The 21689-nt window shown below is 38.2% G+C and overlaps 1 protein-coding gene across 9 annotated transcripts in view; it reads right to left on the reverse strand.

Annotated features, from left to right (window-relative positions):
- Positions 1-21689, reverse strand: part of Dock9 (dedicator of cytokinesis 9) — a 259553-nt gene that overhangs the window by 72220 nt on the left and 165644 nt on the right. For all 9 annotated transcript variants that reach the window (XM_042682626.1, XM_042682624.1, XM_042682620.1 and 6 more), the window contains exons 20-28: positions 20495-20618; positions 20040-20161; positions 18889-18975; positions 18179-18268; positions 16775-16890; positions 16434-16503; positions 15462-15587; positions 14274-14345; positions 97-243 (exon numbers count right to left, since the gene is read on the reverse strand). In XM_042682626.1, coding sequence (XP_042538560.1) covers positions 97-243; positions 14274-14345; positions 15462-15587; positions 16434-16503; positions 16775-16890; positions 18179-18268; positions 18889-18975; positions 20040-20161; positions 20495-20618 — 954 coding nt within the window. The remainder of the gene's footprint in view (positions 1-96; positions 244-14273; positions 14346-15461; positions 15588-16433; positions 16504-16774; positions 16891-18178; positions 18269-18888; positions 18976-20039; positions 20162-20494; positions 20619-21689) is intronic.

Consider the following 21689-nt stretch of genomic DNA (forward strand, 5'->3'; position numbering starts at 1 on the left):
CATTACTAGAACAGTTAATCTAGTCATTATGTTAGGTAACTACTTAAAAAACACATCACAATCACAGCTGACAACTTCTCCCTTGGAAGCCCCCACCTTAATGAAGACAGCCAGGCTATGATTGGCATTCTTAGAGGCCTCTGGGTTATCTCGAAACTTCTGAGTGATGTGTGGCATCAGCATATTCACAACAGTTTCCACTGCATGATGATAGGACGCGGGAAATCTCTGGTTTCGTAATAACTAAAAGGATCCAAAATAAACATTTTTTTAACTTGTAACTCTGTTCATAGGGATTTTTGTCTTGGTTCATTTTACAAAACAGACAAAATGAGTTACTCTTTTTTTCTAAGTACTATATTAGCATTCAAATACATCAAACAAGTGTGACGAATCTATTGGAACATGATAAAGATCACCTTGGATATATTTATTTAAAAATGTGGAGATTCAATCTCTAATGTCAGAGATCTAAGAGCTTGTCAGGGAAAAGGACAGAAAGCTGCAATTTTCACTGAGCATCTCTAGTGATTCAGTACCTGTACCTTGCAAAGATTTTCTTACAAAGCACTGGCCTAGGCTTAAAGTCTAGGTATTCAAACTAAAAGACTGGACATAACCAGTTTATATAGTTTGACAGCAATCTTCCTAATAAGCTTTCCCAGCACTAATGTATGCCTAAAAAATGACTGACTACTGAGCAATTATCTATCATCTATTACTGTATATTGTCCATATACTAGGTAATTATACTACATTGTTTTTCTTTTGCTAGTTCTGGGGCTTGAACTCAGGGCTTGGGTACTGTACCTGAGATATTTTTTTTTGCCCTCGAGGCTAGAGCCACAATTCAACTTGCAACTTTTTGGTAGTTAATTGGAGATAAGAGAGTCTCATAGACTTTCCTGCCCAGGCTGGCTTTGAATCATCCTTTGATCTTAGCCCCCTGAGTAGCTAGGCTGGCAAGCCATTAGCCACCAGTACCTGGTTTCCACTACATTTTTTTTTTTTGGGGTCCGGTGGTGGGGCCTGAACTCTGGGCCTGGGCGCTGTCCCTCAGCTCTTCAGCTCAAAGCTAGCGATCTACCACTTGAGCCACAGTGCCACTTCAGGCTTTTTTCTTTTTGCTTATGTGGTGCTGAGGAATCGAACCCAGGGCCTCATGCATGCAAGGCAAGCACTCTACCACTGAGCCACCTTCCCAGCCCTCCACTACATATTTTTATGCACCTTTTCACTCAAGTCTTGTACAATGTCTATGTGTTTAATGTTTTAATGTTTATTTTATAGAGGGTTAGAGAGGTTAGGTTCCATGTGTCCTCAGTCATTTATCCACAATGACACAGACCCAGGTTTACCATGAGCCCCAAACCTGTGTTCTTTCTGGTCCATGAAACCACAGTTTCCTCATAAACAGAACAGTTTACTGAGAGCCTGAAATGGGAAGGATGCTAAACCAAACATTGTATTTATTCATTCTTGCATTTCATTCTAACAGCCACAAGATGGAAGTATTGTCATCTCCGTTTTGCAGATGAAGCAACTGAGGGATAGGGTTTAGTAAGGAGTACTAATTGGTCATTATAGTCTTTCTTTTCTTCCTGGATTATCCAAAAACACATGACTGCCCAGCTAGAGGCTATATTTCCTTGTCCAACTTGTAAATATGAGTCACATGACTACATCCTGTTCAATGGGCTGCAAGAGAATTGACATGTGTCTCCTCCAAGAAACACTTCTAAAAGTAGCTTGCTTTTCCATGTTCTTTTCTTTCCCATGCCTCAGCTAGCTTCTCTACTACAAGCAAGCTACTCCACCCTAGACTAGGATACTGGATAAAAGGAGGTTGTTTCTGAATGACCTTAGAGAACCAGCTGCTCCTTCTCTCCCAACTGTCTACCAGCTCACAAATTTCCAACAGAGAATTGACCCCAATGTCTTATTTAAGCCACTGATATCCTGGCCTGTTTTAGAGTTGCCAAACCAAGAACTAATACTTATGTAAAACAGGAGCTGACATAATGTCATATATATTAGTTTATGAATTACTAGAACATATTATAAAAATTTGAAGTGCTACTTCTATAATAAGTTGAATTGTCAAATCTATAGTGAGAAATTATTTGTAAGCTCACATAGAATAAAAAAAAAATCCAGCTGGGAAGGTGGCTCAGCGGTAGAGTGCATGCCTTGCAAGCATGAGGCCCTGGGTTCGATTCCTCAGTACCACATAAACAGAAAAAGCCGGAAATGGCGATGTGGCTCCAGTGGTAGAGCACTAGCCTTGAGCTGAAGAGCTGAGGGACAGCGCCCAGACCCAGAGTTCAGGCCCCATGACCGGACCCCCCCAAAAAAAAAATCCAGTGAGACAGGATCAAGGTATAATGGTATGAAATTTACCTACTTTCAAAAACATTATAGCTAGTTTTGATATTTCAGAGAATTTTGTTCCATTTATACAATCAATAATATTATGCTCCATGTTAGAGCATTAATAAATGAATAGCTTCCAGTACCCCTGAGAAGGCCAATTAACCATAACTGAGCTGGCCACTCCTGAAACGGCTGTATCTCAAGAGAAGTCAGTGGCTTTTGGAATGAGGTTTTGTATTGCTAAAACCAAGAAAACTACCTAAATAGCTCCATCATGATGTAGTAAACCATCAGCAGGCGAATTCTATTAATCAATATTATTATCATTAAAAGTAGGATAACCAGACAAATAGATTCCTGATGCCATATAGTAGTACCATTTATGAAGTATTCTTACCAGAAAGAACATCAAACCTAAATCAAACCCAGCCTCTAGATAGAACATGTTTACAAGAAAGTAGGAAATAGAGAACCATATCATGTAAAACTATAAGGCTTCAATTAGCCAAATCTAGAATGTGGGGAATTCTGCCAGACAAATGATTCACTTTCTTCAACAAATAAATTGTATTAAGAAAACAAATGAAGAGAGAACAGTTAGAAAATACTCCCATCACTAAAAAAGAAAAGCTGAGAAACACGTCAACTAAATGCAATATACAAACTTTATTTAGAGTCTGATTCAGCCAAATCAACTGCAAAATGACATTTTGGGGACACCTGGAGAATTCTGAATATTGAGAGAGTGTTAAATGATCATAAGTAAATATTGCTAATTTTGGTTGATACAACTTGTCTGTTAGAGATAATACTGTTTTTTTTAAAAGATAAAATGTTAAGGAACTGCTTTTAAAATAACATAGGAAAAAAGCATCAGAGTAGATCCTTAAGCCAGAAGAGTTGTTAACTGAAATGTTGGTAACTGAAAAGGAACTATTGAAAATGTGGATTCATTACCCTGATCTTCTACTTTTGTATTTACTAAAAAAAAAAAAACTCAACAATACGTTTTTATTTTTTAAAGTATTAGAGAACGGTGAATAACTTACAATGAAGCCTTTTTACAAGGTATGACAAACATCTTGGTAATTAGCTATTTTTTATGGAGATTACCAACTGAAATGGAAGGAAAAGCTCTAGGGTCCAAAGTGGACAGTATATGAGTAGTTTAGAGGACAGGAGCCTGAAACTCTTAAGTAACTTCTGAGCAAACAACCCCTAACTACTAGCCATGGGTAGTGTTGGGTTTCTTGCCAGGGCTGCTGCAGTGCCCAGGCTGGCCCAGGCACCACCCAGGCTGGCCCAGGCACCACCCAGGCTGGCCCAGGCACCACCATCTGTTCCTCTGACAGATGTTACTGGTCAGGGTTGGCCTCCTGAGCCCTTGTCCTCACAGGATCAGCATGCCTGCCTTGTCCTGTTCCAACCCCCAAAGGAGTTATATACCTACTATGTGCTATTCTGCTGCTGAGTAACTCTTACCACCCCACTCCTTTACTAGGTGGGATCTGCCTGAAGACCCAAATACAGCCTTATTATATACGTTGCTGTTAAAACCAGGTTCTGCCAACATAGTGATGGGCTGTGTCAGCCTTGTCATTGATTTACATGCCTATAGATGCTGCTGCCCAATCATGGCTTTATGGTGGAGGACTTCTGAGCAGTCTTCAAATGTTCACCTCTGTGTTCATTACTGCCTTCTTCAACTCTCTAATAGGATTTAGAGACTTCTCTCTGAAGTACAATAATGAACAAACTTTTTTTTTCCTGGCTTAGCAGAAAAACAACAAAAGTAATGAAGCTGGTAAGAAATTTTCCAGGTCCTTCCATTTCCTTATGAATGGTACATGGAATAAGCCAGGCCCAAAGAAACGTATGTTGCATGGTTTCCCACATTTGTGGTAACTAGAATGTGCCTACAAATTTACAAGTAAACATACTGGAAGGTAAAAGAAAAAAAAAGTACACTGGGTCTCTAGGCATTCACACATAGTGAGACCAAAGTAGGATATTCTTGGGAGAGGATCACATAGGCACAATACCTATGTGCATTTGATCATATAAAATAATATTTATCAAAATGAACTCTAAGAAGTAGAAACAAGAGGTCTTTGGAGGAAAAAAACTGGGAAAAAGAAAAGGAAAGGATGACATTGTTCAAAAAGAAATGTACTCTTTATCTGACTTATGTAGCTGTAAACACTCTGTACATCACCATCACAATAACAATAAATAAATTACAAAAAAAGAAAATGTCAGTAAAAATTTTGCCAATGGCATTTACTAGTTAGTATTCTGAAGTTACTCCTCCAAGTTCTTCCTTACCACCTTTCTTTTTCATGTTTTTCTTCTACTTCTTTTCTTCCTCAAATCTCATAATTTTTGCTCATAAAAATCAGTCTTCTCTCTAGACTCTCTGTGTTTATTTCACTCTCTATTAACCCCCCTGAGAATAGCACTTCAGATCTGCACACCCCCTCAAACCCCTCCACCATGTTCTGAAATCCAGTGTTGAAGCTGGCCACTCTTATGTGTAATAGTCCTGCAATAGTAATAGTAATAGTCCCAGAAATAGTCCTGCAAAGTAAAGCAGGCTTGTCACTGGGGACTGTGGAACTCTGATGATTGACTGTGACATAGAAACCTTCTAATGGCCTTGCACTGCAATCTAAGATGTATCTTTCTTTATTTTTCTCCTTAACCCTGGAACAGACTTGGACTGCCCTTTATCAGCTCTCCCACCATTTCCTGGGTTACTTCTCATTTTTCCTTGTAATTTCTCTTAATGCTTTGCTCCATGGCTAATCTGATCTGGTAACCCAGGCTGACATAATCCTGTTCCGCAGAGGAGAGTGTAGGCTTAGTTTCAATAGTCTGGTGTTCACAAATCCACTCTCAAGTTCTGGCTAATCTCTTCTTTGCCCATGCCCAAGTTTCCACCTGCTGACTCCAAGTCTGTTTGATTGCACCACTGCCCCTGAGATATCAACTTCTGGTTACCTACCAATATCTGTTATCCCTTCCCTTTACTGGTAATAGAACCTCAACTTTGGTGAGGTAGATACTCAAAACTAAGACTGCCTTCAGCATCCCTTACAGTTATGTATGGTCATATAAGTCTGGCCAATGAAGCAGCAGCACACTGATGTTCAGGGAACATTAAAAATGTGTGTTTCCCCCTTCCTGCTGGCTACCCAGTAGATGTAGTGGTGACTCCAGTTAGATTAAGAGAAGCAACAGCACTTTAAGAGGAAACAGTAACAGATAGAAGAAGTCTGGGACCCTGATAACTTATAAAAGAATCTTCATATGAGCCTTAATTTCTATGGAGAATGTAATAAGCTTTTTTTTCCTTCTCTGAGCCATTGTTTTGTTAGGTCTTTGTCCCAGCGGTCCAACCTATAGTTTTAGAGCTAAAGCTACAAATTTTCATGGAAAATTCATCACTTACTTTCTCCTTCGGTGAGCCAAGTCCTCTTTCCTCTCCTGCCTCTCCTAGAGAGCCCTTACTGAATATCTAGATAGGCTTTCTTCCTCTACTCAAATCTGACTCACAACCTTCTGTAATTCAAGTTGGGCTTATTTCAATAGAATTTACATATAAGAGTATTCATACTTTTTTGTTGGTCATGGGGGCTAAACTCTGGGCCTTGGCACTGTCCCTCAGCTCTTGAGCTCCAGGCTAGCGTCCTACCACTTGAGCCACAGTGCCACTTCTGGCTTTTTTCTGCCTATGTGGTGCTGAGTTATCAAATCCAGGGCCTCATGCATGCGAGGCAAACACTCTACCACTGAACCAACTTTCCCAGCCCAAATTCATACTTTCTTGTGTGTGGCAGTACTGGGACTTGAACTCAGGGACTTACACTCTTGTTTAGCTTTTTCTCTTACGGCTAGTGCTCTACCACTTGCACCAGACCTTCACTTTTGGCTTTATTTTGATTAATTGGAGATAAGAGTCTCTCGGATTTTAGTCTGCCCAGGCTGGCTTCAAACTCAGATTTCAGCTTCCTTATTACCTAGGATTGCAGGTATGGGCCATCAGCTCAAAATCCTGACTGTAAATTCATCACCTAGCTCAAAATTCATCTTTTAAAGTATAAAGTTTGTCAAGTAGATATAAATATCCTCGTTAAATACAGTAAAAGACAATCCATTTTTCCCACCCCACTCCCCAAAGACTGTCTTCTCTCCCTGTCAGATTTTCCTTTTCTAGAATGACATAAATGAACCTATTTACTATGTAGCCTTTTGTATCTGACTTTTTTCATTCAGCAATACTTTTGAGATTCATCCATTTTGTTGTAAGAATGAATATTTTGTTTCTTTTTATCACTTAAGTGCTTGCATTATTACAGTTTATTTATCCATTTACCAGCTGGTGGGCATTGAGTTGCTTCCAGTTTTTTACTATTAGGCTAAAGCCACCATGAACATTTTTGTACAGGTCTTTGTGAGAGTATAAGCCCTTGTTTTTCTTCAGTTAGTATCTAGAAGGGAACTGCTGGGCTAAATTAATAGCTCTATCTTAATCGTTCTTATTCACTGTTCACCTTAATCCCTAATCCCACCTCACCTCTCCTAATGCCACATCTTTATCAGTATCACCATAAAATGTCAATTTTATACTGGAAGTTAGAAAACTGAAATTTAACAAGTAAGAGATGCTTAAATCTGCTCTATTAGGCTCTTTAAATCTCAGTAAGTAGGTAGACTCACTGATAGATCTCTAAGCCATTCTGACAACACATATACCCCTTTAAAAAACCTTATTTCTCCTACTAAAGAACCTACTACCTCTCTACAGTTTGGAGCCTGTCAGCTTCAAAGCTCCTGGTAATCTCATCTTCATTTTTCAGCTAGTCTTGTTTTTTACTCTTCTCCCTCTTATCTCAATCTAGCAAAGGCTGAGTTCTGCCCTGCAGTCCTTGCCAGGTCACGATCTGTTACCTCTTCTCTCAAAACTGTAATATTTTTTGAAGTCTGAGTAAAGTTCATTTCTATCCCCAGATTAAGCTCTTACCATTCTTGTCTCTTGCAACTATTCCTTCCTGTATTCTGACCCCATTATCCCAAGCTAAATGTCTTCTTTTCCAAATCACCATGTTGGTTTTGCCATCCATTTTCATTTCTCCTCTGTGCTCTGTACCTAACAACTATTTGAAACGCTCACTAGTGGAAACATGGGTGTAGGAGCCATACCATCTTTCACTCTATCTGTAGTTTTAAGTTAGTTTTTAAAAATTGTATATATATTATTGTAAAGATATTGCACAGAGGGGTTACAGTTACATGAACAAGGTAATGAGTCCATTTCCTATCGAGCATTGTTACCCCCTTCTTTGTTTTTCCCCTACCATCCCTTTCATCCTTATCTCCCCAATTCCTCCCTCCCTCCTCTCCCAAGTTGTAAAGTTAATTTTCAACGTAGTGTCTTGTACATCTTATGTTACAATGGGTCATCCTATATGAACCCCAAGATAGGGACACAGAGATTTTATCTTTCTGCTGTTCTTTTTAATGTACTTATAATGTACTATGTGATTTTTTTTTCTTTGTATGTTCTTCCCCCATGGTATAATCCTTGTTGTCACTGTCTTTGATTCTGGTGTCCTGCATCTTGTATATATATTTTTTCTAATTTGGGGAGGGGAAGGAAAATAACAAAATGCTGAAATAAGGATACAAGATGAACCATTGTAACAATGAGATGGACAAGACAGTATGTTAGTTGTTTTCTCATGGAGACTTTTCCACCCAGGATGGCTTCAAATCTCGATCCTCAGATCTCAGCTTCCTCAGTAACTAGGATTACAGGCATGAGCCACAGGTGTCTGGCTCTTAAGTTAGATTTATTTATGTAGAATTCATGTATATCAAAATTCAGGCTTTTGAAGTGCAAATTTTGGCCAGACTTGATGAATGCACAGAGTTGTGCAACTCACCACTACAATAAAAAGAGAGTCCATTTCTATCATCCCCCTTAACACCATGACTAGCTTTTCAAATGAAAGTTCTTTCCTTGCTCAAATAAGCTAGAAAATAGTTGAATACTTACGGTATCCACTTAAGGGTATCTACTTACCCTTTGCTATGCTAGCTTTTCCAACTTCTTTTCTTGAGCTAAACCTGTGGAATACTAGTATCAACTTGATGGGAGGAAAGGACATCAGATGCAAGTCTGATAGGATTGTAGTTGTTAAATATAAATTACCGAAAGAAACATCTCCCAAAATGTTGACTATGGAAGCAGAAAACTGGAGATAAACTTCCCAATAGGCTTTTATGATGTCTATTTTCTATTTTCCTCAATAAACTGAATAAATTCTATGTACCTGTTACCTATTAAGCATTAGAATCTGGTTCAGTCATATGTATTAATCTAAACCTTAAAGATCCATCTGTTGAAACAAGGAAACTGCTTATTTAGATGCTAGTTCAAAAAGAAGTTCTGATTCATACCCTTTCTTGGTAAATCTTACAAAATATTGTTTGATTGTTTTGGTCATGTATAGCATTAGAAGCAAGCATAACATTTATTTAATTTTATTACACAAAAACCATGTAAATATGCATCTGACAGTCTCCTAGCTATACCAGAAATGTACACTGAAGCCATCAGTTCAAATAGACTGTCAACAAGTGCCAATCAGTGTTAAGATACCCTGGAAGAGTAGCTGAAGTAACAAAATATCATCTGGCTCCTATATCAGTCCAGAGCTCAGGGGCCTTTATAGGATGAGTGTACCTGGTTGTGGCACTTTCAAAAAGACTCATTAAGGAAAAAGGAAAATCAAGGTCTGTGTTACAAAGATATCAAAATTAATCATAGTCAGTATAAAAGTAATAGAACCTGCATTTGATCCAAATTCTGGAAATCACAAATGGCATATAAACTTGTTCCCTAAATTCAGAGAACTAGAATAGAAGACTAGAATGTATAATTCCTAAGAAGTAAATTCCCAATAAATATAAGATAAACATAAAAACAATGAATTCAAACATATAAAGTTCATTACTTCTAAGATATGAAAAAAACTTAAACGTGTAAACATGAAGCTATGAAGGCTTCAAAAAATGTCAGAGTTCCTGGATCAACAATCCTAGTTAGTGTGAGGACTAACAAAAGGCAGAATCCAGGGGCTGCTGAGTCAAAATGCAAAGATTTCCAAAGGGGTGAGGAGGTGTTCAAAATTTTTGGAGTAAATTATTCTGCAGCTAAGCTTCCTCCTTTTGGATGTCAGAGCTCTCTTTTAGAGGCAGCTGAATAACAATTTAAAATGTGACCTCTAAAAACCCTCTGAATACTGCTTTTGGACCAAGATATAATTAAGTTTCAGAAAAGGTTGTGCATTTGAGTGGTTTGGACGAAGTTCCAAAGACAAATAAACTATTTCCCAGAGCAGGGTGTTGGGGAATCACATCATGAGGCTAGAAATGGCAGGATCGCTGAGAACAGCTGACTGTGAACATGAGTTTTTGGCTCTGTTTAGTCATGTAACTTCAGTAGGCCACTTTGCGGGGCGATACGTCTGCCTTTATTTTGGTGAGGCTGGAGAGGAATTAGACAAGAAGATACTGTTCAAATTCCTCCCATTCATATAATTGCTATGGTGCAATTTGCCATCTTTAGAACACACATACAAACTAAAGAAATAAATTTCTTTATTAACTTCCTAAATGACTGTTGAAAAAATGGCATTGATGTTTAAGTTCAAATATACTTCTTATAAGTATTCTCAGAAGTATTCATTCTCTCCTGGACAGGAAGTAGGCAACTACAGTACCCTGATCTTGTGGTGCTGGCTTCTGATTATTCACCATCACATTTCTCTTCTCAGCCTAGTTTGCTGTTCTTCAGATCTCACAACTCCTATTCACTCATGAGAATCTATCACTGCTCTTCTAGGCACTGACTCCTTGTATTCGGAGTGTTCCTGAGTACTCTGGGCTGTGCTGACCACTACTAGAGTGCTCGTAACAAAGTGAAATGACCACTGAGCTGGTGATACACTTCCCCTCCTAAAAATTCTTGAGAACACAAACCATACTATATTTACCTTTCAAATAATTGAGCCTCATAAATACTATGTGCTCAATGAATATTGCTGAATACAATTACATTTTTAAATACAGTTAAGTCACCATGTACGCTACAGTGATATTAATTTTAGGGCCCCAAATCCTCTGCACTTTGTTATGGGCTGAATCATGTCTTGCCTGCCAATTCATACAATGAAGTTATGGCCCCTGAAATATCCCAGAAGGTGACTGCATTTTTAGATAGCGTCTTTATAAAAAGTTAACTGCAGTGAAGTGAGATTGGAATAGACCAATCCTCATATGGAGAAATTAGGACACAAACCTTCATTCATAGAAGGCAGCCACCCACAAGCTGAAAGATCTCAGAGACCAAGCCTACAGACACCTTTAGCAGAGAGAACTAGAGAACTAATACAGGCTGAAAATCCTATTCTGTATATAACAACACTTTTAACAGAAAAGTAATATATTCATAAAAGCATGCACACAGCTACATATTGCTAAGTAGACAGTCTGTTAGATTTCTTTCTTGGCAGACTGTTCTGGCATGATTTAAATGGTACATTTCTGTAGAGAAGGCAGGACTTACTTCCATTTTGGCATCTTGCCATGCACTAAAACCCAGAATATTTAATGGAATTTAAAAAGGGGAGAAAAAAGGGAGGGGTGGGGATCCATACCACCTGGTCATACACCAAAGCCTGTTTTACTAGAGGAGAGTACAGCTTCAGCTTTGAACCTTCAACCTTTTGCCCAGCAAAATCTAGAAACTTTCTCAAGGCTTCTGAACAGACAGACAGACACCTATACAGAAGGCTTAGGCCTTGATCCTCTGACCTTCTCACCTTTCTCTTAAGTCTCCTTGGAGACTTAAAGTACAAGTATTTCAAGTGAAAAAATGACAATGTGATTCTTGCAACCTTTTGCCCTACGCTGCCATCTCCTACCCAATTCCTACTAAGATCCCTACTCTGAGCTATAATACAAGCCACAGTTCATTATTACAGTGACAACTTCAGGACTGCCTCAAAAGTCTCAGAAGAAGCTCCTCCAACCATCAAAGTGAGACAGACACATTACCAGCTGTGCTGACTGCATAGGAACTTATAAAAATCCATCTACCTTGAGTCAAAAATAGCCAGAGGGCCAGACCAGCAACAATCAGAAGAAAACCAGTAATCTCAGGAATGAGTCCATGGGAACAAAGGAATAATATGAGACAGAGTGAAAAGGAAAGAGGGATACAAAAGTACACACATCCAGGCATTACCCAAAGAAGACACTGAGTCTCAGAGGAAATTTAAATTGTATATTTGCTCTGGAGAGAGTATCTCAGTTTACTAATTGTTCTAGAGGACAATCCTATCTAAGCCCTAGAGAAATAGCTACAATGGTCAAGGCTCTAACACAAAGAAATGACATTTTAATGCTTCGACTACTTACTCTCATTTCAACAAACCTGAATTTTACGCAGGATTAAAAAAAAAAAGACAATTTACTTTGGGTTTAATAACATTGGGAGAGTTTTACTTCTTCTTTCCCTATTTGGATCCCCTTTATGCCTGCATCTTGTCTTATTGCTGTAGCTATGCATTCTAATGCTAGATTGAAGAGAAGTAGAGAGAGTGGACATCCTTGTCTTGTTCCTGAGTTAAGAGGAAATGGCTTTAGTTTTTCACCATTGAGTATAATGCTGGCTGTAGGTTTGTCATATACAGCCTTTATTGTATTGAGGAATGTTCCATGGATTCCTAATTTTTCCAAAACCTTCATCATAAAGGGGTGTTGGATCTTGTCGAATGCTTTTTCTGAGTCTATTGAGATAACCATGTGGTTCTTATTCTTGCTCCTGTTGATGTGATGAATAATATTAATTGATTTGCGTATATTGAACCAGCTTTGCATCCCTGAAATGAATCCTGTTTGATCGTGGTGTATGATTTTTTGGATGAATTGTTGAAGTCGATTGGCCAAAATTTTGTTGAGAAGTTTTGCATCAATGTTCATCAAAGAAATGGGTCTATAGTTCTCTTTCTTTGATGAGTCCCTGCCTGGTTTTGGGATGAGAGTTATGATGGCTTCAAAGAATGTGTTCGGTAGTGAGCTTTCTCTTTCAATTTCATTGAAGAGTTGGAGGAGAATTGGTGTGAGCTCTGCTTTGAAGGCCTTGTAAAATTCCGCTGTAAAACCATCTGGTCCTGGACTTTTCTTAGCTGGGAGGTCTCTTATTGCTGTTTCTATTTCAATGCTTGATATGGGCCTGTTAAGATAGTTTAACTCATCTTGGTTTAGTTTTGGCATGTCAATATTTGCTAGGAAAAGGTCCATTTCTGTCACGTTCTCAAACTTATTAGCATAAAGTTTTGAGAAGTATTCCCTTATAATGTTCTGAATCTTGGTTGTTTCCATGGTGATGTTTCCATTCTCATCAACTCTCCAAATAATGGACACTTATTCTCCATCCCTGACCACTCCCCACCCCCAGCCAGCCCCAGGGACCATCATTACTGACTCTACACCTGCTTCCCAACCAATCCTGCACACCATTCAACAAAGCCTCCAAAGTGTGCTTTCACCCCGCTCTGTCTGCTTCTCCCCCAAAGGTCCCTAGGCCTCATGAAAGAACAACAACAGATGCTGGAGGGGATGTGGACAGAAAGGAACCCTACTTCATTGCTGGTGGGAGTGTAAACTTGTTCAACCACTTTGGAAAGCAGTATGGAGGTTCCTCAAAAGACTCCACATAGAGCTCCCCTATGATCCCTATCCCACTTTTGGGCATTTACCCAAATGTTTACAAACAAGACCACACTAAAGCTACCAGCACAACTATGCTTATTGCAGCATTATTTACCATAGCTAAGATATGGAACCAACCCAGATGCCCCTCAGTAGATGAATGGATCAAGAAAATGTGGTATATATACACAATGGAATTCTATGCCTCCATCAGAAAGAATGACATTGCCCCATTTGTTAGGAAATGGAAAGGCTTGGAAAAAATTATATTAAGTGAAGTAAGCCAGGCCCAAAGAAACATAGGTCCCATGGTTTCCCTTATATGCAATATCTAGTATATGTATGAGTCAAGCAGAAAAGGTCAGATAATGTGATGTTAGGAAAACGATCCCTTAAATATGTATTTTAATGTTTTTGTTTCTTTCATGCATGTGTTTCTAACGCATTTATAAGATTATTTCTTTGTTGCTTTGTATGTCCCTCTCCCACAGTGTAACCCCCGCTTTCACTATATTTGATGTCAGTATAACTTATGGAGGAGATGGGGACAAACAAGTCGTTTAAGGATTCAGGTGGACCTGTTGCAACAATGAGAAGTACAAAATGTCATGTCAAAAACGAGCTTTACAATGTCGGTGTGGGGGGGGGGGGAAGGGTTGGGTGGGGGGGGGGGAGGCTGGGAAGGGAGGTGAAGGGTAAACAAAGGAGGAGGCTGCAATGCTTGGTAAGAAATGTATGCATTATCCTGCCCATGTAATTGTAACCCCTCTGTACAGTATGTTCTCAAATAAAATAAAATAAAATTAATTAAAAAAAATAACATTGGGAACAAAAGCTTCAAATTAGGCTGGTTCTAAAACCTGGAACCAGCTCTACTCACTAGCAGCATGATATTAGGCAGGTCAATCTGGCCTCAAGGTATAAAGTGTTTCCTCATTTATGAAATGGGTAAAACTAGTACTTCCCTCATAGGGCAGTTAGAAAGCTAAAATATTATTACTTCTGAAGCACACAGAACAAATACCTTATCTGGAAAATATGAGCAAGTGTTAGCTACATACATACAATGGGAGAGATTTTCCCCCTACAAACACTAGTCTCCAGGTGAAGCAACATACCTTGACTTTGCAGTTTTCTATCAAATGCTGAGCCATGGATTTTATCAGCACATCAAAGAAAAACCAAGAATACTAAAAGAAAAGAATAAAAAAGGACCCTAGTAAGAAAAACAGCAAATTAGTAGGCAAGAGGGGAACTTTCTTTGGTTGACCATGTTATTACAAAAAGTAGGTGTGACATACAACACAGATCAACCTTCTTGCAAACTTAACATCAGACTCAAGAGGTGGGTGGCCACGTTTTCTATTCAAACCAGAAATGACCCTTGCTGGGAAACTAGACACCTATCAGCAAGAGGCACTGAAGTCTTTCCTTTTTGCTGATCATCTGGCTTGATGATATTTGTCCTAATAATCTAAATCAGGATCCCCTACTGATGTGAATATAATGATTTATAGTTAAGAGCCAATGTGATTTTGAATATGGTGATTCTTTGCAGCTCCTATCTGTAGTTATAATAGTCAGAGTTGAAACTGGAGCATTAATTCAGTTGCTGCTTTTGCGGGGAGGAGCAATTATCTCTTCAAGGTACATAAAAGGTGAACTGTTCTGACTGCCAACTTTAATTTTCATTAATCAGTTTTTAAAAATTAATTTTATTTTGAGGCAAGGTCTCTCTATGGCTGATCTTGAACCAGGGAACCTAAGTAATCTTCCTGCTTCAGCATCTTGAGTAATTGAGACTATAAGCTTGTGCCAACATGCTAAATCCTTCATTTATTCCTTAACTGACACATAAAACCATGAAAATTCTATATTATTGGGGTAATATGTAATGTTTTGATACATACGATATACATATTGTATGATGTTTAAATCAGGTTATACATATATATCTCAAATTTTTTTTTATCACTTTTTGGTAAGAAAAACATAAAATTCTCCCTTCTAGAAAGAAATGTATTATACATTATTTTTTTCTATAGTCATCCTACCTTGCAACATCATACCAGAACTTCTTGCTTCTAACAATAACTTAGTATCTACTGACCAATTCTTCTACCACCAACCCGCTTACCCCCATATAAGCAAGTTTGTTGTTTTAGGGAAGTGCTCTGATAAAACCCAGGAAACTCATACATGTTAAGTAAGTACTCTGCCAGGGAGCTACAGCCCTTCTACCACCACCTCCTGGCCTTAGTTAATCAAATTAACCCTGAAGAGTTAGGCTAGCTAGCCTGACATACCTTCAGTAGTTTGTTGCTGGTAAGGAAGTCAGCAGAAGGCTTGAGAATGGTGGTCATGGATTTGGTTAGTTCTTCATGCACTGTCTTATATTCAGAGGCAATATATGGCTCAGCCTTATAAGCATACTTTGAAAAAAAGAGAAAGAGACTTTACTATGCTGGTTCTCTAAATTGGGCTAAAAGCTTGAGAGGTGCTAAAGAGTTGAGATCAAGGACTGAGGTATGATTTCACGGGTGGGAGAGGAAGGGATGAAAACAAAGGTGGGAGGTGATTGTTATGTGGCACAAAGAGGGAGCTCTAGTCTTCAGGGAACCCTTTAAAATAGTGAGTCATGTGACTCATGTCAGTGGTCACCTAGCCCATAATTCCATCTACAAAGGGACTTCAAGGAATGTGTAACATAGCACTGGTAACTGAGGTCCTGAAGAATCCAAATTTTATTTTTTAAATGATTACATAGCTGTTCTTCACCCGGGTATCTTTTTAGAGCAGTAACTTCACTATGAGTATTGAATATTGCATATAAAGAACCTGTTGAAATTTGTCCTTAATAGCCTCTCTTTTTACCCACACATAGTATATAGTATGTCACTGAATAGTGGTCAGAGTTCATAATCTTATATTGAGAATGATTCTGCTGATAATTTTAGATGGAGAAAAGAAAAACAGAGATTACTAACTCTATTAGAAATATAGCCAAGAATAAATAAAAATCTTTAACTTGTCATTTGAATCACATTTGTAGTTCAAAGGATGAAATTAAGTGAATAAAGGAATGGTTGTTTCTCCTCATATTTCCCCTTGTTCAGATACAAGCACTGGTGATAAGCAGAGAAGAGAAGGCATAGGTCTTAAGTTCCAAGAACATCCAAAATAACCAGCCTTGTAAAAAGTAAGTCCTTAGAAGGAAAATTGGAGAGCCACAGATGTAAATGACTGGAACATTTTTGTTTGTTTGTTTGTTTACGTACCTTAACATATGACCTCAAGTGGCTCTCCAATCCTTCCTCATGGCACTGGGCAACCACATGAATAATGACCCTACACACCACAGAAATGAATAAAGCAATGAATAGTAATGTGAAAATGGAAACATTTCATTATTATCACAGCAGCAGTAGAACAATGATGATGCTATTGGCACTTAGGAAACAGAGACAAGGAATTAGATGGGGTTCCTATATATGGGTTCAAAAGACATTTCTCCAATATAATGTTCAGCATGTACTAGCATCCCAGATATGCATGACTGTGCTCCAGATGTAGACAGATTGGAAAGGAAGAAGAATATCTATCCATCTGCCTCCCTTACCGAGTCACATTAACTGCAACTTCCTCCTGGGTGGCTCTGGTAAGGACTCGAAACAGCTGGTTTAGGATGGTAGGCAGGAAGGCGATCATCACATGGCCTTCCATTGCATGTAGACTCTACACACAAGAAATGGGGATGATGTGTTACCATTGAACTCCTGGGTACAGGTTATCCTTCCCACTAAAGCTCCTAAGTAGCTGGAACTATAGGTACAAGCCACCGTTTTCAGCTAGTTTATCTTTTTAAATTAACAAATTCAGTAGTCTCCACGAAGTTTCAAGTTAGGATGAAAGAATTCACTAAAGCAAATGGGAGGCTGGAAATAGGCAGAAAGGCCTCCACAAATGTTTAAGTCCTAATCTTCAGAACTCGTGACATGGCACCTGGGGTTAGGGTTAGTATTGCTAATTTCTTACCCTTAAGGTAAGGGATTAGGTGGGCCAATGTAGTCACAAAAATTCTTAAAACTGGAGCAGAGAAGCAGAAGAGGAATAAGACTCAAGCTGTAACCAAGCAAGAGTGGACAGAGATGCCACAGTACTATCACTGAGATGGATGTAGGGTCTTAAACCATCTCATAATTAGTATCTTTTTTGAGAATATATTAATTTTTTTCTGCTCTTTCTCATATTTCGTATTTTATTCCATGCCAAGGATCCCATTTAGCTACTTTCCCATTTCAAAATATTCCCCCATAATCACACTGGATCCAAGCTCACTCATAAACCCTATTCTGTTCTTGAATGGTGACTCCAGGAACTGGCCCAATTCCTGCACAAAGCTGAAACTGGCTAGATTTATTTTCTTTGATTTATTCACTTTGCTTGCAGTCATCAAGAATATATTATCTCTTACAATCACTGCTATGATTTGATACGTCCCTCAAAGAGCATGTGTTGGAAACTTAACTACAATTAAGTTAGGATTGGGAGGTGGGGTCTAATAAGAGGTGATCAAGCCACAGCGCTCTGCATTATAAGTGGATTAAAAATGTTACTGGTAAAGTGCTTTTTGGAAAAAAAATGGTAGAAATAGGTTCCTTATAAAAAGATGAGTTTGGCCCTCCTTCTCTTCTTCTCTTCCCTTTCCCCTTTTCTCTTGCATTTCAATATGAATAACACAGTAAGGTGACCCTCTGCAGTGGAACTTCTTAATCTGAGAACTGTAAGGAAGTATATTTCTTCTTTATAAATTACCCAGTCTCAGGATTATTGTTACAGCAACACAAAATCTACTTCTCACGACTATTTAAAACCACATAAAACTAACTATGTGATGACATCCAGGTAAGGGTATCCCTACAGAAGTGTCCGAGAGGCAGGAACAACCCTCACCACTAAACAGAAAACTGAATGTACTCCATACTCATTAAAATAAAGGGCTATTAAGAAAACTATCTGATACCTTAAGATATTTTACAAGTTCATTTCCTAAGGCTTGAGCTCCAGATTCAGTTTTCTGACAGTACTGGAAAAAATTATGTAAATGTTGATCCTATAGTGAAGGAGGAAAAAAAAGAAAGTATTATTATATATACTACAGAAATAGGAATACTTGCTTCTTGTGCAAGCGCATCTGGTTTTTAAGATTATAGAATTGATCATATAAAATGAAAACAGCATAGAATCCTCCAGGAATGAACTCTTTACTTTTATACACAAACAAAAAAAATCAAAGATTAAAAAAGATCCTCAAACAACACAGGATAATCATTGAAAAATGATCCTTTTACTAGTCATTGATATCAGTATGTATTGAAACACCTTCTATATACTTTCCTCAAATAAAGATTTATAGAGGGCTGGGAAGGTGGCTCAGTGGTAGAGCGCTTGCCTTGCATGCCTGAGGCCCTGGGTTCGATTCCTCAGCACCACATAACCAAAAAAGAAAAAAACTGGAAGTGGCGCTGTGGCTCAGGTGGTAGAGCGCTAGCCTTGAGCTGAAGAGCTGAGGGACAGTGCCCAGGCCCAGAGTTCAGGCCCCACGACTGGACCCCAAAAAAAAAAAAAAAGATTTATAGAGTAAAAGTAAATCCATAAATTAGGATTCTTTTTCAAAAAAAATTGTAAACTCAGTCATAAACCACTACTGAATTTCCATGGACTAGCATATACCTGGGTGTACACCGTAGAAACTAGATGAGTTGAAACTTTCAGCAGTGGCTTGCCTCCATCTACCCATTTAATTTCTGGACCATAATGCTGAAAAATAGGGAAAGAAGAAAACAGATTAGCTATACCTCAGTTTTTAAGATGACCATCAATGAGGGTACTGATGAGGGAAGGACTGAAAGTTCTAAGGGCTTCAATGACTTGATGGCTGTGCCTAGTTGCAACAATGAATGCAACTAACACTAATTTCTGCTTACTTTCGTTCCCTAACTACAATCATTTTCTTTTTATTAAGTGTTCTAAGTTATCTGTTCTTTTTAGATGCAGCTGTATGAGCTGCAAGTAAATAGAATGATTCGTTCCCCTATGATAGGGATGCATCCTAGTTCCAATATCTTAACCAGATTTGAGCTTAGGTTTCTGAAAAAGATAGGTAGAATGTACCAGATAAAGCAAATAGAGGATAGTACTTTTGGCATAGGCCTAGGACCAATCTTCTGTGATTATTTTAGCTTCTGAGACATCTATATTTTGACCATGTTCTGACTAGGACTTATAACTGAAAAACGTAGGATTTGTCCTACTTTTTGAGTACTTTTGTGTCCATAATGAACTAAAAATTGGCATTATTTAAACACTGCAAAACATTAAAAGAACAGACTTATCTAAGCATGTTATAAAAAACAGGAGTCTATAAATTCAAGATGATTAAAATAAGTGCAAAGATGACAAATCACTTAAGAGAAATAGGAAAAAATATCAGACCTCCATGAGTCAGAAAGATTTCAGAATGTGGGTGAGAAATTTGCTTCCTATATTTACCTTAAACTGGAAGAAAATGCCTAATAGTTGCATAACCTTAAGAACTCATCTTTATTTGAGCATGATGACTTTGCAGAGATGGATTTCTATATAATCCAGTATCTCCAAGTCTCTATTTCCCTGGTAAGGCACTGAATCCACTGAAATTAATTCTAACATATTGTGATAAGTTTATAAGCAGCAGAGGCTTCTAATTGCCTATGCTTACTTGAGAATGAATAATGAAAAACAAAATGTTAGGAATTGCAAAAAATTTTTGTGTGACTATTTTTGTAGTTGCTCTTTAATATTTTCTAAAGGAATCAGGATAAACCAATCTTAAAACCCTATACCCTGCCCATGCCAATCTCCTGGTATCCAAGGTAGCCAGATGGAAGATTGGCTGAAACGGGGACATGCTGCTCGTTAGTCACCACCCTTCCATCTTTCAGGAGAGGAAGCCAAGAATATCCAACTGTTGAAAACAAAGAACAAAGAAAATCCACTGTAAGTATATGAGAACTTATAAAAAGAAACTTACTGCAAAACTGAGTTTTAAGAACTGTTACTATTGATCAGAATAGGAAACTTGAATATGGCTTCTGTAGGTCATTTTCCATATGTACTTTGGCCTCTGTTAAGGTTAGAATTCTAAAAATTTTCACATTCAACCCAGGCATGCTACTTCTATGTTACTTACAAACTTAATCTATAAATCTTTTGCAAAGGATGAATATGTAGAAGCAAAATACAACTTAGGATTGAATATTCAATTTAAAAAAATCACAGGAATGATGAAATTCCCTACCTTGTGTTTCAACAACATCCTTCTTCTTTGTGCTTCCCTTACTTGAATTATCACAGCTGACATGGAAGAATGTGAACAACAAGTGGTGCTTTTCATGTAGCTGGGTGGGCAATTCTATCTTAATCTACAAGGAAGACAATATAACAATTCTGCTAACATTATAAACATTAAAATTTTGGAGAAAACAGATATTTCATTCAATACATAGATGTGTATTTTGTTCTCCAAATTGTTTTTTACTAATCGCACTGTTTTTTACTAATTGCATTGTAGACTTCTGTCAGGGGAGAGATGGACATGAATTTACTGGCTAGAATTCACAGAATAAAGAGTGATGGGCATTCCAAATATAAAATAATTGGAAAACAATAACCACTCCATAAACATAACTATGACAAATGAAAATTCAGGGTATGACATTTCAAAGTAGGACTCTTATGACAGTACACTGAACCGCAGTTTACCTCTGAGCAACAGGAGTTTGAACTGTGTACGTCCACTTACATGTATATTACCATTTGTTGTTGTTTAAATAAAAAACTGAATTTGCCAGGCCCCAGTGGCTCATACCAGTAATCCTAGCTACTCAGAAGGCTAAGATCTGAGAATCACAGTTGGAAGCTGCCGGGGCAGGGAAATTCATAAGATTCTTATCTTCAATAAACTACTCAGAAAAAGCTCTAAGTGGTAGTGTGGCTCAAGTGGTAGAGTGTTAGCCTGGAATGAAAGAAGCTCAGGGGCAGTCCTGAGGCCCAGAGTTCAAGCCCCAGGACTAGCAAAATAACAGAACTCTGAATTTAGTCTAGTCCCTCACACATGCTAAATACATGATGTACTACTGAGCCACATGCATTCCTATGCAGAATTTTTTTTTTTTGAGATTTACATTAGAAAAAAAAGACCAAGCCGGGTGCTGGTGGCTCACGTCTGTAATTCTAGCTACTCAGGAGGCTGAGATCTGAGGATCACGGTTCAAAGCCAGCCCAGGCAGAAATATCCAATAAACCACTAGAAAACTGGAAGTGGTGCTGTGGCTCAAGTGGTAGAGTGCTCTCCTTGAGCTGAAGAGCTGAGGGACAGTGCCCAGGCCAGAGTTCAAGCAACAAAACCAATCAAAAAAATAAAAAATAAAAAAATGAAAAAAAAAAAGACCAACTACATAGCTTAAAATCTGTATTAATAATAAGAATGAAGA

This window comes from Dipodomys spectabilis, unplaced genomic scaffold, assembly GCF_019054845.1.
Source record: "Dipodomys spectabilis isolate Male_0828 unplaced genomic scaffold, ASM1905484v1 ptg000075l, whole genome shotgun sequence".
Classification (NCBI taxonomy): domain Eukaryota; kingdom Metazoa; phylum Chordata; class Mammalia; order Rodentia; family Heteromyidae; genus Dipodomys; species Dipodomys spectabilis.